This window comes from Rhineura floridana, chromosome 9 (assembly GCF_030035675.1).
Source record: "Rhineura floridana isolate rRhiFlo1 chromosome 9, rRhiFlo1.hap2, whole genome shotgun sequence".
NCBI lineage: Eukaryota > Metazoa > Chordata > Lepidosauria > Squamata > Rhineuridae > Rhineura > Rhineura floridana.
Window position 1 is genome coordinate 26,337,421 of NC_084488.1, and position 16,246 is coordinate 26,353,666.

General features: G+C 43.2%; 1 protein-coding gene across 2 annotated transcripts in view; it reads left to right on the plus strand.

The window, feature by feature from the left end:
- The first annotated feature begins 3,919 nt into the window (after positions 1–3,919).
- SHISA3 (shisa family member 3) overlaps positions 3,920–16,246 on the plus strand; it is a 51,569-nt gene continuing 39,242 nt past the window's right edge. Inside the window, exons 1-2 of one of the 2 annotated variants that reach the window (XM_061584314.1) lie at positions 3,925–4,525; positions 7,832–9,411. In XM_061584314.1, coding sequence (XP_061440298.1) covers positions 4,225–4,525; positions 7,832–8,115 — 585 coding nt within the window. In that variant the 5' untranslated portion in view covers positions 3,925–4,224 and the 3' untranslated portion in view covers positions 8,116–9,411. Of the gene's footprint in view, positions 4,526–7,831; positions 9,412–16,246 lie in introns of those variants that run through there. The other variant, XM_061584315.1, reaches the window with a different exon arrangement.

Genomic DNA, 16,246 nt, shown 5'->3' on the forward strand with positions numbered 1-16,246 from the left:
ATGGTGGATGACTTGCACAATATACATTTACCTCCAAGTCACTGTTATTTAGTTTACACAGCTATTTTGCATGTGGAAAATATTGTATTCAAATTGGATTGTTTTTGTAAACTTCGCAAGTCATAGTTCCTCATTAAAATGCATAAATTGGGCTTTATTTTTGTCATTACCTATGAAAACTTCCCCCCCAGAAACCTCTTGTATAGTGACCAATGCTCCAACTCTTCTGTCCCCCAATGAAAACTGTCTCGCTACACTCCTGGTGTGAGCCCCAATTTGAGTCAGGCCCTGCTTGAAAAGAGAGCCGTCCTCTACTCACATTGGGGTTGTTCTATCTGAGCAACCCCCTCCCAGATATTTTGAAGCCCGTCCTCTCTAGAGATGTGAATTCCTGGAGAGGGGAACAGGGTCTGCGTGGCGTTCCCCAGACCTCCACATCTCTGTATTTTCACCTCAACTCTAATTGCTGAGTACTCCTATTTGGATCACACATATTTGTTCAAGGCAAGTAATTTCTTTCCAAGAGGCGTGAAAGCAAGATAGGATGGTGGTGCAATAGCATTGGAGTTGCCCTGCTTGTGGGAGATAGCAACTTGGATGCACCTTCCTTCCTTCCTTCCTTTTTTTTTTTTTACCAACACACAGCAAGTGGGAGTTCTAGGTTGTCCACCAATGCCACATCTGGACAGAGAGCTATGGTCATGCCAAAGGTTATACAAATACATTTCATTTCAAACTGAAAATAATCAAATAAATAAAATCACTCTTTTTGGAGGAATTCCTGATCTTACTTGTCTTTACCAGTTTTGCAGAATGTTGAGTTGCCAATATATTAACTAGTAAATTAATGTGTTTTTGTTTGGACAATTCTGCATGAATAATCTATATGCATTAGGTCCAGACCACAAGTTCATCCCACTATGGACCTGCCAAAGGCCACACTCAAGCACTACTGGGAAATGTTATAAGACCTACCTGCTAGGACTGGTGAATTTTCCGTGAATTTGATGGAATTTCATTGTTTTTCTTTGTTCTCCATCTGAGTCTTTAGCAGGGGGTGGACTATAAAATCTATCCATATAAAATAACAAAATAATTCACTATTGACTCAACATGTCTTAAAATGGACTGACCCAGTTGCTAGCACAACTAGGAAAGATATCTTGCTTTAAAAATGCATGGAAAGGACGCAAATCGCCAGTTCAAATATGTCATACTTCGCTTTGTTAATATTGCAATACTCTTCTCAATGCTTTAACAGGATCACTAGGCTTGAGCCTTGGAAAGAGACAAATAGTCCTTAAGTCATTATTACAAAAGGTTTATCTATGGAGACGCAATGACAGAAGAAGTACTGTGACAAGAGCGCATAGCAATGTAAGCATCAGAGCATTGCAAATAGGAAGTGACTAGGAGCCTGCCCAGTTAACAACCCTGCTCTTTGTATAACAGCTGTATATGACAATTACTCTGGACAGCCAAACAGGAGAGACAGAAAACATCTTGAAAACATGGAACAGCTCTAACTCTTGGTTTCTGAATAAGTTTCAAGCTGGATTTGACAGTATATAGGTCATAACTCATAAAAGGGTGCTTTCCCTTTCCATTATTTGCCAAAGAAAATGACCAAGGGTATTAGCTCAAACTCCAAGAAAATTCTTTTTTGGGGGGGAGGGGGAGAAATTTCATGGACTCATGAAATTATTGGATTATAGAAAGAGAAGAGAATTTAGGCCACCTGGGTTCCATCTCAAAAGCTGCTTTTGTTATTTTCTTAATTATCTGTGTTAGCATGTGTGGCAATTAATACCTGAATGACATTATAAAATATAAAACAAGCCACAGTAATCAACTGGGACATTTCCCATCATATTTTGCAAACCTAACACTGGCCATATCAAGGAAATCAGACCAAAAAACAAACAATAAAACCCCCCAAAACAAAAAAGATATACAAAAAAGTCCTCTCTTAAGACTTACAACATATAATAGGTTAAGCTTCTTGCATTAATCCATCTTTCCTTGCAGCTCCTTTTGTTTTCACTCTGGTTTCTTTTCTTCTCTAAACCCATTTTCCTGGCCAGATTTTCAAAGAACTTATATACAAGAGTCTATTGGTGGGCACATTTCCCGTAGAACAATCTTGACAGAGTGGGGAGTTGTGTAACTATGAAAATAAACACTAATATTCTCATCATGTTTCAACTGTTCATCTTGTTTTTCTATCTACCTACCCTATAGATGCCTTTTAGGCACTGGGGAGCAAGTAGAGGAAGGGGGGAAAGAGGAGATTATCCACTGCTGCACTTGCTGGCCACGGTGTCTGCACTGTGCTACCTCAATTTCTAGATGTATGCATTTCCCCTCTTTTTCCTTCCACTCTCCTCTTCTCAATAGAAAGCTTAAGAAACCAGGCAGACATTTAGAATTAACACCATCTTTCCCCAGATGTAAACAGAACATTAAATGTGGTGCGGGGAGGAACGGGACCACAGTTTAGTGGTAATCTACTTTGCATGCAGAAGGTCCCAGCTTCAACCCCAGTTATCTCCAGGTAGGGCTGGAAAAGATTCCCTCTCTGAAACCCTGGAGAGCTGCTGCCAGTCAGTGTAGACAATGCTGAGCTAGATGACTTGGAATAAGACAGCTTCCTTGCTGAACTTTGCCAGGAGGAAGACAGCTGAGCTTCTCCTAACACCGAGGGCTTTCATCCAGGGGCTCCCTCGTGTGATCTGCAACGTATGCTCTTGTAGAGTTCATTGAAAACTCAGTACGGAACTATTTATCTGGAAAACAAATGTTTTCTGAAATAGTTACGTTTAGGGCCTATCATGCTTGAAGCTCAATGCATTCCATGCATTCTTGGGTTTCTTGTGAAGTGCAAACTCAGGCTCATGAAAGGACATGATTAACAGACTAATTGTATTAAAGCAGGTTTCTAGTCCTCAAGTCCCCTTTTTTATTTTAAAGCATTAGCTCACTCTGTACAGATTTCAGAACCCCAATAAGGCCTTGGCCCAGGCTCCAAGTGATAAGTATGTGGGTGAAATCAGTCTTCAGGCACTATTAAAAAACAATAAAACAGGTCTGAAAGATATGCCACTGAGCAAACAGCTCAACACCACAAGGGCTACTTCTTTTTGACTGGCTTTTAGCTAGGATTCCTTCCCCCACCCAGGGATTGCTTCACCAAGCCATTGCCTGTGTGGACTGTGCATGTATATAGGAGAGATCTACAGCCAATCCCTGTGCCTATATAGCCATGTTTTGTAAGGGCATCTCTTATAGGTAACATTGGTATTGTAGTTTCACCACCCTCTTTAACCATACCTGTTTAACCCCACTTCCTCCCATTTTGGCCCTGCCCATCTTTTAAAGACACAGGCACAAAACAGCTTTGTATACAATGCATAAGCAGGTACAGTACAAGCGTCTAGCCAGGGGAATGGGTACCACAAGTGGTACCAGCGGTTTGGAAGAGGGTAGAGATCCTGCGGGCCTGGTTACAGCACAGAACCGGGCCTGCTTTTCTGAAAGGCAGGGCAGAAATAATTTTATTTATTCATCTTCTCAGTCGTCATGGAGAAAAGATCTCTCCTCCAGGTCTTTTCCCTCAAGATCCATTCCTTTGGACTTCTCCTGTGCCCATCCTTCTTCTCACGCACATTTATTTATTTATGTATTGCTTATTGTAAATTGTACTGTTTTTATTGATGTATTTTTATATTTGTGTTTTTTTGTAAGCCGCCTTGAGGGCCTTTTGCCCAAAAGGCGGGGTAGAAATAAACAACAATAATAATTTATTGCAGTGACTACACAGTGACATATAACACATCACTGGTTATTTCTTTTTTACAATCTCTGAGGAGAAGGACGAGGAAGGAAGCGACGCACTTACCTCGGAGACATTTTTTTTGAAAGGGACTTTCTTCCCGATAGCCTCAGGGAGGGGGAGAACAGCCAGGCCCGACGGCTGACGCCGGTGACCCGTCCATCGACCTCAGCTGGGAGAGGAGGGGCCGCCAGGGGTGCCCGAAGCTTCCGTCACAGCCTTCACCTCTAGGGGTCTCACGCCCAGCCCTTCCCCTCTGTTTTTCTCCTGCGGGCGCCGTCGCGCTCCTGCCAGTGACCTCTGTGGGTGGGGAGGAAGCAACGTGAATACTCGCTGGCTGGGCAGGCGGCGGCGATTCCCAGCAGCCAGAGCCGACGGCGGGGCCAGTGGCCATGGGCGGCCAGTGGCTGAGCTGCCTCCTACTAGGCTGCTGCTTGGCTTGGCGCTGGGGCAGCGCGCAGAGGCCGGGTGCCGTGGGACTGGGCAGCGGCGGCGAGTACTGCCACGGCTGGGTGGACGCGCACGGCAGGTACTACGAGGGCTTCCCTTGCCCGGAGCGCTTCGACACGCCCGACGCCACAATCTGCTGCGGCTCGTGCGCCCTGCGCTATTGTTGCGCCACCACGGAGGCGCGCCTGGAGCAAGGCGGTTGCACCAACGACCGCGAGCTGGAACAACCGTCTGGGAGCGCCCGTGAGTGTAGGGAGAGAGAAGGGGAGGGCGGCGGGCAAGAGCGCGGAAGGAAGCGCGGGCGGGCTGCCAGGAGAGGTGCATACCTGCCTGGTGGGAAATGTGGAACCTTTGCAGCCCGATCTTCCTGTCCTGCGCCTGTTTACACCAAGTTTGGTCTCATTGCGAGTCACCTGCGTTTCAGGCTGCATTACAAACATCTTCCCTGGTTAAACAGTTGCACGCGGCTCGTGTTATTTTGGGCGTAAATCTTACAGAGTTCAGTGGAAGTTAGTTCGAAGTCAATCTGCATAGGCTTGCTTGCAGCCTGCATTATTTCCCCATCCAATTGTCCCCCCCCCGCGTCTTGCTGAGAGGAAATAAAATTGCAGGGCGACAATCCCTCACTTTGGAATCCTAAGCGTATTTTCAGCCTGAACGTGGCTACTCAGACGTAAGTCCTTCAAAATGTTCTACCACTTCTCAAGAGAGCGTAGGTAGCGTTGAAGGCTTCCGGTGGATGTCACGGAGATCTACCTACCTGGAGAACATTATAACAATTGTTACAGTGCAATTGCTCTTATCCTAAGAAAAGCCCAGTGTAGTTTCCAGCGAACAGTGTAAGAGACAAGGTCATTATACTGCATACCTCTCGGCTCTTAGCTATTCTTTCTTGATGCAATTTTAGGACTTCTGTCGTGGAGCTATTTAACGAACCGAATTAATTGTACAAGCTAAAAGAGAAAGGAGATTCTTCCCAGAAGAGTAAGCCTTTTCCTACCCAACCTAGGAGGTCAGGATCTGCCTCGAATCGGGGTCGTGTGTTGCACTGCTATTTCCACCAGTTATTAAGGGACAAAGGCTTCAATTCTATGTGTATTTACTATGGGGTATGCCCCATTAGACACAGTGGGACTTCCAAGTAAACTTGCACACGATTGCACTCAAAATGTTTTTCACCAGTGAAGGAGGTGGGTTTGGTAAGTCCTCAGAAATATGAAGTCCTGCAGGCCTTTTCTGTTCTATCAACCATTTCATGCTTTTAATCAATTGAGAAGAGGGATATTGAAACTCTTGAGCATTCTTGGGACAGCTTTACCAACTTCATGGACTTTTAAAGGACAGGAAGCTGCCTTTTTCTGGGACAGAAACATATTACAGTTAAATCTTTACTTGTTCAAGCACATAAGGCTTAGAAAGGCTTTTTTTCAAAGCTGCTGTTTGGCTCATCTTGGGTAGTTAGTTGTTAGATTGGATAATAAAACCTTCAGCCCATCATGAAATTTACTGATTAATCCTGTTCAGTTCTAGGAAGTAAACATCATTTAAAAGCATCCTTTTAAGCCCCACCCCAAATATCTTGCAGCGAAATAAGATACAATATTGTTGTAACTATATCTTAGCTTATTTTCCTGGAGCCTCAGAGTTAATCACTGCAGAAATGAGAAAGTGTTCAGGACACAAGTATCTACAGTATAGAAACCACTACACAGGAGATACTTGGTTTTTGTATTCAACTTATATCTGATTATATATATATGTATGCATAAGAACACTTTCAGCTGGTGAGCTGATATCATGCTCTTGTCAATGCAAATGTCCCCAAAATCAGAGGACGAGTTGTTTTAAAAATTAATGGCCTGCCTAATTTTCAAAGAAACTCAAGGTGGCTTACAGTCCTAAACATAAAATAAAAAAAAACAATCCCCACTGAAATAACAAATATTGACATCAAAGCTAAGCCAGCATACCAAGTTACTGCACACAGGACTAGCCTTTAAAAGTCAAAGGAGCAGAACTGCCCTGCTCTTCCTTTTAAAGCTGGAATCCAAGTCAAGTCTGGGAATTGCCCCTCTCCACTCCCAAATGAGCCTGTTTTTCTTAATCTTTTTTTTTAAAGAGGCACTTTGAAGAAGTTTGCTAGTACATCCACCAAAATACTTTCAATTAAATCCAGCATCTCTTTTCTTCCAAGTTCTTCTGAGTTCAGTGGGACTTACTTCCAACTTAGTTAAAGCATACCTAGAGTTGCAGCCTGATTTATCTGTTCAGAGTAAGCTTAATTGAATTCAGTGGGGTTTAGGACTGCAGCTTTATATCTGTCATAATGTCTTTATTTTACTGGTTGCGTATAAAGGAGTTTTAAAGCTCTGGAACTGCAATGTTGCGGTTCTGAACAATGTTAGGAATTTGAGAGAACATGTTCTAAAAAAGAAACCAAAAATGTTGCAAACCAAAAATGCTTTCTCCACCTCCCCTTTATAAATTTTTATATATAAAAAGCCTCAGGAGCACTAGCATAGTGCCTTTGTTAGGACTGTCTAAAATAATAATAATAATTACAACACGATGAGCTAGCCTTCGAGTTTCACAGAAGTCTTCCTCAAGGTCAGCATTAAATGAAAAGGAAAAAGAAATGAAGGGAAGAAAAAGGAAGCCCTTTGTAGACTAAGGCTGCGATCCAATACATGTCTACTCAGAAGTAAGCTCCATTGGGTTCAGTGGGACTTACTCCCAGATAAGTGTGTACTGGATTGCAGCCTGGGTAGGTTAGGATGTGCCCAGTGGAAAAATGTTGTTGGAGACAATTCCTCTTCTAAGAGCAAATCAGATACAAGAAGCAACAAGTCTTCCAGATGGAAATATAGGGTGGATTTAGCCAGCTCTGGAATTCTGGTAGAGGACAGCATCATTCATAGTAACCTGTGTCTTTTAAAAACTGTTCGCCAGTGAAATTCTGTCTCGCATGAAGAAAGTAGAGGCTGGTTAGAAAGAAAAGGCTCAGTGCAGGAGCTGTTTAGGCATAGTTGAGTCTGAGTAAGGAAAATATATGTGCTTGTCACTAGAATTTCCGCTAAAACACTCAGCTAAAACACTTAGCATGAGATTATCTGGATACAGTATGTGGTTTTTATTTTGTTTTGAATCACCCTCCTTTTTCAAAGCTGTATGTTATGAATGCTGGAAGCTTTTCACGGCACATCCCTTCACGCTGCTGCTTCCAGTCTGGTGCTGCTTTCCAATTTGCTAAGGCTAAGAACATAGGCCCCATTGAAATAAATGGGACATGGTCATCATAGTCGTAAGTTATGTTCCATTGATTTCATTGGAAACAAAGTGGAATTAATTTAGTCTGGCTCGAGCCCACTAATGAGTTATCCAGTGAATTAGTGTCGGAAGTGGTGTTAAGACATTATTATGTAACAATCTTTGTGAAGCCCTTAGTGTTTTCAAGAAAATAGAAGAATATCTAAGTAATAGTTTGGTTTTTCATAGACTTCAGTATGACTATATTTTTTTTGTTTGTAATTTCTTTTTCTTTTTGCTCAGAACCAATCTACGTACCATTTCTTATCGTTGGATCAATATTTCTTGCCTTCATTTTTGTGGGCTCCTTCGTCGCTGTTTATTGTTGTACGTGTTTAAGGCCTAAGCAAACATTGCCACAGCCAATAAGATTTTCTCTTCGAAGCTACCAGATGGAGACTTTGCCAATGATCCTGACCTCAACTAGCTTAAGGACTCCATCAAGACAACCCAGTACTGCAACCAGCTCCAGTTGTACTGCTGGCTCTATCCACAGGTTTTCATTTGCCAAGCATATGGGTGTATAGTGTATAGTGGCATCTTCACCCCCACCTTACACCCCGGGCTGCTTACAAATGGGCCACTCTATAAGCCTCTCACAGCCATCTGGACTTTTGATGTCAGGACCATATTTCTCCTATCCTCTTGACTCTGAATCGTCTCTGACTGAGAAGAGTATTCCAGATCTTAGCCAGAGCTAAAAGGGGTTTTCAAAACAATATGCTCACAGAGAAGCACCATTAACTCCTGCTTTATGTGGTTTTCATTGATGTGTTCTCTGGTTATGGGATTGGAAATCATGTGAATGGGTGAGTTACCCTTTTGAAAAGCACAAATTATTGCAACTTTTAAAAATATAAACATTGGTCTAAAATGTCATTGGAATGAATGCAGATTCCAAATTGATACAAACTTAGAGCATTATTGCTTTCAATAAGAGTCACCAAACCACTGTGGATTTATGTTGACTAAAATCTCATCTTCAGTATGTGTGTAAAGTTACACATCTAATGTGAGCAGAGCTCTTGCAGATACAAATAGAATGAGGCACCGAGCAGCCAAATTGAAGAGTTTATTTAGGTGACAGGTAACGTTGCTGATGATTTCTATGGGAACTTGAGACATATGTCAGTTTCAGACAATGGGGCATCTTTGGCTGGATTATGCCCTATGTTTTATTATTGATTAACCCATTTGTTTGTTTTTAAAACAGAGACTTGTATAAATCATTTTCACCAGAATTAGTATTACTTTTTATAAAGGGAATAGTGTTATTAATAGACTGCATCACTAAAAGCTCTAAAATGAGAGAAGATTAATGGTTATAAGAACCAGAAGTTTTTAAAAAAGATTTGTGAAATAAAGACACTAACCAACCAACCCTAAAACTTGCTGTGCCAGGAAAAAGCTGTTTTGAATGTGTGGCAGCACAGACAGCTGTGCCAGCACAATATATGAGATGTGACAAGATTGTTAGGGTTTTTTTTGTTTAAAAAACCCCCCCTAATAATCAAGTTTTAAGTAAAAATATGGAAGTTTTCTCACAGTCAAGAGCATAAAATGTAATAAAACTTAAAAACTATACAGTAATTTTACAGGTTTTCTGCGTAAAACATTAAAATGCTGAAGTAGACTTGTGTATTTTTTTCTCAAGTATGTATTTATAGCGTCCTGTACCTTGGAAAACACAAGCTGGATAAATCAAGTTTTATTTTGTAAAATGCGTACTATATAAAATAATGTTTAAGAGCTGTAATTTAAAATGTGTTCACAGCATTAATGGTATTTAGTAGTCTCGGGTTTTCTTCCAATAAAACACTCAGTGACTGAAACTATATTTTGGTCGTCGAATATGTTTATATTTTGAAATAATAGAAGCACAGTTTACTTCCCTACAGTAGTTTATATTTCTAGAGTTACAAAGTTATCTGTAAGACTGCTGAATTAATTTCATTAAAATTGCATTAATGGCAGTAATGTATTGCTGTATTAATTACAGTAATAGCTGAATTTACATTAAAACATTTACACATATGAAAATGGCCAGAAATCAATTTAAACAGCTGTGTCAACTATTTACACTGGAGGTGGCTAGCCTGTGGCCCTCCAGATGTTGCTGGACTGTAACTCCATTTCTGACCACTGACCATGCTAGTTGGAGCTGATGGGTGTTGGAGTCCAACAACATCTGGAGGACCAAAGGTTTTCCATCTCTGATTAGCATCCTAATTTTAAGAACATATATATTTCTGTAAAAAATTCTATCTCTGCCCTTCGTCCCAAAGCAGTCCAGGGTGTCAAACATCAAAATGTTAAAAAGAATACAATTTAAAAATGTGTTTTTAAATTTAAGAATGTATGTGGAAGGAAGCAAGCTCCGTTAAAGCAAAGGTGATTGGTTTTCTTCCAAATAAGACTCTAAGCCCTGTTGTGCACAGGTGGGCTTTTGAATACACATATATAGGATCAGGCTGCATCTGTTGAATATCCAGCTAAAGCAGCAATTTTCTATTCTTACTCCTATAATGTTTACAAAAATCTAGCAAGAAAAGTGAAGCATACATTTTCCAAGGTGATATATACCAGCACCTCTGCACAGGTAACAATTTCATTCGGATTCTAGCTCCTAGAATTCAGCACTACTGAAGTGGTTTGGCATGTTCACTACCCAGAGTGAAAACTTGGCACCAAACTAGATGTGAGGTTATATCATTTAGCTTTGTGTGCTTTTTATTTTTATTTTTTTAAAAGCAAAACAGTTGGTTAAGACTGTGGTGTGAAGGGAGGGTGTTACTTGCAAGGGGAGCTTTCCTCCCACTGTGAATAGCAGGGGTGGGGCTAGAGCATTTCCTTTTGGGACTGCAGCAGGGACATGGCCATGGTCCCGATCCTGACCCTTAGTCTGAGCAAAAACAAACACCACTATATAGATTTGGAGAGCCACAATTGTGCAAGAGGATTTCTTAACTAAGGCTTAATTTGGCCCAGGATTCAGTAATTTCAGTTCTAGATCTTTTTCAGTGCCAGGCCTCACTTTTGGAACTTAAGTGCCCGTGAGCCAAGGGAAATGCCATAATTGTTGATCAAGCACAGTTCATCTTGCACAGATGAAATTAACAGGACTTTTCAGTCAAGAGTGCAGATTCCAGCTTTGAGCTCTAACACTTAAAAATTAACGTCAACTGTCCAATTCTAATAAGTGTACCAACAAATAATTGTTAGAATAGGGTGGGCTAAATGCTACACTAGAGAGCCAGTGTGGTATGGTGCTTAAGGTGTTGGACTATGACCCGGGAGACCAGGGTTCGAATCCCCACATAGCCATGAAGCTCACTGGGTGACCTTGGGCCAGTCACTGCTTCTCAGCCTCAGTGGAAGGCAATGGTAAACCCCCTCTGAATACGCTTACTATGAAAACCCTATTCATAGGGTTGCCATAAGTCGGAATCGACTTGAAGGCAGTTCATTTCCATTTTTTCAAATGCTATGCTATTGCACCATCAGAAACTCAATAGTTGATTAGAGTTGCCAAGCTACAATCATTAAACAAATCCTGAAATTTTCAATGAGTGGTAGTGTGGACTGGTCCAGAAAAGAAGCTTCAGGACTATTTTAACCATCTAAGCTGGCCTGTTTCTGTCAGTGCTAGCACAAGGCCCTGTGATTTTGGTGTCAGTTTTTTTTAAATGAGAAAATTCTAGATTAACATAATAAATTATAGTATCTTTATGGTTTTATTTGAGAGTCACTTTGTTGATTAATTGTTGCTGTTCCTGTATACCTAGCCTTCAATTCTTGCAGATTTAGACAAAAGCAATACTGGGGTTATGGCTGTCCTAATATTGGGTGACACCCAACAGTGTCATAGTCTGCGAAACAGACTTCTGCTTGTGCAAATGAGACTTTCCCTTCCTTTCCTCTCCCCTGCAGCCCCACATGCATTCCCCCAAATGTGATCTGGAATGTTGGGGGACTCTCTGGGACTGACTGGGTAAAGCAGGGATTTGCATGGGGAAGGAGACAATTATTTGCAGCCAGTGAGGACACATTTACAACTATCAAAATAGTCTTGCCATTTATAATTTCATAAAGAGCCTGTTAATAAAATAGTAGTTATCATTGAACAAACAACATTCGGCCACATTCAGACAATCCTATATCAGCTTATCACCATATTTCCCATTTAATTTGAATTGGAAAACTATAGTTACCAGCTTTGGAACAAACCAGGATCTTAAACAACTATGGTTTGAAGCTTTATCAGGAACTGGAGAGTAGCATTAATCTTGTAGTCTCCCTGGTCAAGTCAGGAACTTCCCACCATCCTTGAGCACCATGGATGTAGATGTCAGAGCAGCCACCAAGTCATCAACAGAGGATAACATGAGCAATTTCATGGGGAGATTATGCAGCTTTGTGGAAAGCTTGTGTGGAATTCTAAGCTTTGCAGGTCCCTTCCATTCCTCAAGGAACATATTAAAATATGGGGGAGAGGAACCACTGGATCTTTGGGGCCAACCCTAGGAAAAACCTTGGAGGAGCCCTGAACCATACCCCCATCCTCAGCTGGCTGTGATGCCACCTCTGAAGGGAAAAAAATCAATTTCAGGATCTTAATGACTCTGCACAGCACCACTGGCGATGACTCAGTATGAAAGAGTAATATCTGAGATGGAGTGGAGAGAGAAGTTTTATCCTGACAACTTTCCCTCCTCCCTTGGTTGTCTGTACAAATCCACCCCCTCTGCTCCTTCTCCATCTAAAAGAGGGAGAGGGTTTGGGGTTGTTGTGGTGTTGGGCCTGGCCTGGGAGATGATGGTCCTACCTGGCTCATGCTCAGGGGCCTTGGGGTTCTTTTTGAAAGTGTGGGGATAGTGTTCCCCTAGAGGGAGGGAGGTGGCACTCGCGCTCCTACCAGTTTGTGAATTGTGATGCCTATGTGGCTTAATCACTGCATGCTCTTTCCCCTGGCAATCCTTAGAGCAGTGACTGGAATAAGGGGACTATGAAGAGGAGGCCAATGGGGCTGGAATGGAGGAAGTATCCAACCCCCTTTCCCCTGATTGGTGAAGCAGGTTAGAGGCTAGGGGAAGGGGCATAGTTCAGGGGTAGAGCTTTTGCTTTACATGTAGAAGGTCCCAGGAAGGGCTAGGAGAGAACCTTGTCTGAAACCTTGGAGAGTGCAGACAGTACTGTGCCAGATGGACCAATAGCCTGACTATAAGGCAACTTCCCATGTTCCTATGCATGGCCAGCATGGCTGCTGCCATCTTACCTACCTCCCATTCAGCCACTTCAGGAGGTTGTGGTAAGGCTGCCCTTGCCCAGAGAAACCAGGCAACACAATACTGAAGTCCATTTCAGGGCTGGGCATACTGATGGTGGCCCCTCAGCACGACTCTCTCTATCCTAAAACAAATAACATATGGGAGCTGGAACAGGCATGGATGCCTTCAGTGCATTCCTTGTACTCAGTGAGGGATATAATGCAAAGGCCAAAAGTGTTGGAGCACAAAACTGAGGAGGAGGATTCACACCAAGAGACCTACCACCTCCCCTTTGAAGAAGTAGGCCTTTAATTTGCTTCTCATTGGGCATTTGAATGCCACGAGGTTCTCTGCTCCTTTCAGCAATCACACTCTTAAAATTACCAAGAGCTCAGCATCTGGTGGGCAAATGGAGGATTCCCTGCTATCCCAGATGAGACTTTTGGTCTTACCATGAAAAGGGTCTTCTCTGTGCATGTCAAAGATGATATCAGGTGGGTAACTAGCTCCACCTAGCGGTTGAAGGCAGAAGAGCACTGTTGATTTTTGCAGGAACTTCCTGTTCTGTGTAGCTCCCAGCTCAGTTCTTGATGACAAGCTAACTAATGGTGAGAGCAGTGACAGGAAGCACAACATATAATGAAAGACAACAGCATTCATACACTCTCTGCTAGAGGCCTGCAAGGTACCCATGATTGCAGCCCAGCCCTCCTAGGGAGTGGCCCTGATACCATCTTTGACATGCACAGAGAAGACAGTTTTCACGGTAAGACCAAAAGTCTCTTCTCCTGTGCATGGAAGATGATATCAGGTGGGACATACCAAAGCTGACCCATGTAGGATGGGAATATTGCTGGGCTGAACTCATTAATAGTCGGAGAGGACATGCTGTAGCACTGTCCTCCCAAAAGCTGCTTCTGCAGACACATGCATGTTAATCTTGTAATGTCTAATAAACATATTGGGAGTGGCCCATGTGGCTGCTCTACAGATCTCCATCAGTGAAGCATTTCAAGAGAATGCCGCCCTAGTGGAGTGAGCCACTATCCTGGCTGTTCATGCAAGCCACAGCAAAGCATATGCCAAGGTAATACATGCTTTAATCCACCTAGCTAGGGTGGAGGTTGAAACTTTGTTACCCAGGGAAGCTGGATGAAATGAAACAAATAAACTATTTGTTTTGCGAAAAGGTTTAGTTTTGGAGATACATACTTTAAGGCTCTTCTCACGTCCAGTGAATGCCACACTTTTTCTGTGGGGTGCACAGGCTTAGGGCAGAAGGAAGGAAGCACTAACTCTTGTTGACAGTGAAAGGTATATAGAACCTTAGGATGAAAGGAAGGGATAGTGCGAAGTACTACCCTGTCCTTATGAAAAACACAGAAATTCTTATCAACTCAGACATATGGTGGGTCGAAGTAATGGCCACAAGGAACGGGACTTGAAAGGATAGCAAATGGAGAGATACTTGACTTAAGGGCTTGAAGGGAGATTTCTGCAGGGCCATTAAGACTTTCTGTAGGTCCCAAGTTATTGATATCGTTGCCCCCCGAAGGAAATGCTTCAGAAACAGGTGAGAACCCAATGGTTTTTCAGGGAATTTAGGATTGATGACAAAGTCGAAGCCTGGTGTCTCAACGTGTTTGGTCTGAGTCCCATTGTTAAGCCCTCCTGTAGGAATGAAAGGATCTCTTTAATACCTGCTTTACTTAGATTTATGCCTTGTTTCTGCATCTATGACAAGAAGGCTTTCCATGAGGCCTCATATATTCGAATGGTAGAAGGGAATCTGGAGGCCATTATTGTCTCCACTACTTGCATCGGAATGCCTCTCTTCAAGAGACGTTGCCGTTCAATTTCCAAACATGAAGAACCAGCCAGCCAGGATCCGGATGGAGAAATCGTCCCTGTGACAACAGATCGTCCCTGAGAGGTATTCGCTATGGAGGATCGACCGATAGGTCTATGAGTTCCAGAAACCAAGGTCTCCTTGGCCACCAAGGAGCTACCAGCAGAACCATTGCCCGTTCAGCTCGGATTTTGTGGATTACTTTGGGGAGGATCGGAAGAAGCGGAAAGGCGTATAACTGACTTGGAGGCCATTGGGCCATGAGAGCATTTATTCCTTCTGCCTCTGGTGTTGCGTACCTGGCGAAGAACCTCTTTACTTGGTGGTTGAGACTGGTGGCAAAAAGGTCTACTTTGATTCTGCCGAAGTGTGCCAGTATTGCCTGAAAGGCCAGAGGATGTAGCTTCCATTTTCCCTGATGTATTTTCTCCTGACTCAACCAATCTGCTTGACCATTGTCCTCCCCTCTGAGGTATTCTGCCGTGAGTGACTCCAAATGTTCTTCCGCCGACTGGAAGATGAGTGAAGCTTCTCTCTGGAGAAGGGGAGACTGCGCGCCCCCCTGACAGTTCAAATGAGATTTGGTGGACACATTGTCTGTCCTGACAAGCACCGCCCCCAATTGTCTGGCATGTGTGAAATGTGTCAGTGCCAGGCAGATTGCCCGAAGTTCCAGTAAATAGATTGGAAGCCTGGATTCCTGCGGTGACCATGTTCCTTGCACCATCCGGCCATTGAAAATGGCGCCCAGCCCAATAGGCTGGCATCCAACATGAGTACTATATGTGGGAGGTCCCGGAATGGCACTCCCTTGAGCAGATTGGGTTTGTGTGCCCACCACATCAAGGACTGATGAACTGCAGGTGACAGTAACATTTTCCGGTGCTGCCTGGCTGCTATCTCACTCTGGAAAGGCAATAGCACCCACTGCAGGGGGCGAGAGTGATGACGTGCCCAAGGAGTTGTTTGGAATGATGCTACCACCAACCCCAGGACTGAGGCCAGCTGCATCAGGTCTGCTGATGGGGAAGTCATAAAATGTAATACCACAGCACGTATCTTGTTGATTCTGTCTTGTGCAAGTTGCATTATCCCCTATTGTGAGTCTATAGTGGCCCCCAGATGTACAATGCGACAGGTAGGAACTAAGTGGCTCTTGGTTTGGTTGATTAGGAAGCCGTGATCCTTCAGGCACACCAGGATGATGTGAAGATCTGCCCAGACCTTGCTTAGCGATGGGGACCGAATGAGGAAATCATCTAGGTAAAGAAATACGTGGACTCCCTGCATCCTGAGATGTGCCACCAGGGCAGCCACAAACTTCGTGAATACCCTGGGAGCAGATGATAGGCCGAAGGGCATAGCCCTGTATTGAAAATGGTCGTTCCCCACTGCAAACCTGAAGTAGCATCTGTGTGTGGGGGGGAAAAGATGAGAACGTGGAGGTAGGCCTCCTTCAAGTCGATTGAGGAGAGGAAGCCCCCTTTTCTCAGCGCCTCCTTGATTGAGAGCAAGGTGTCCATGCGGAACTTGCGGTATTGT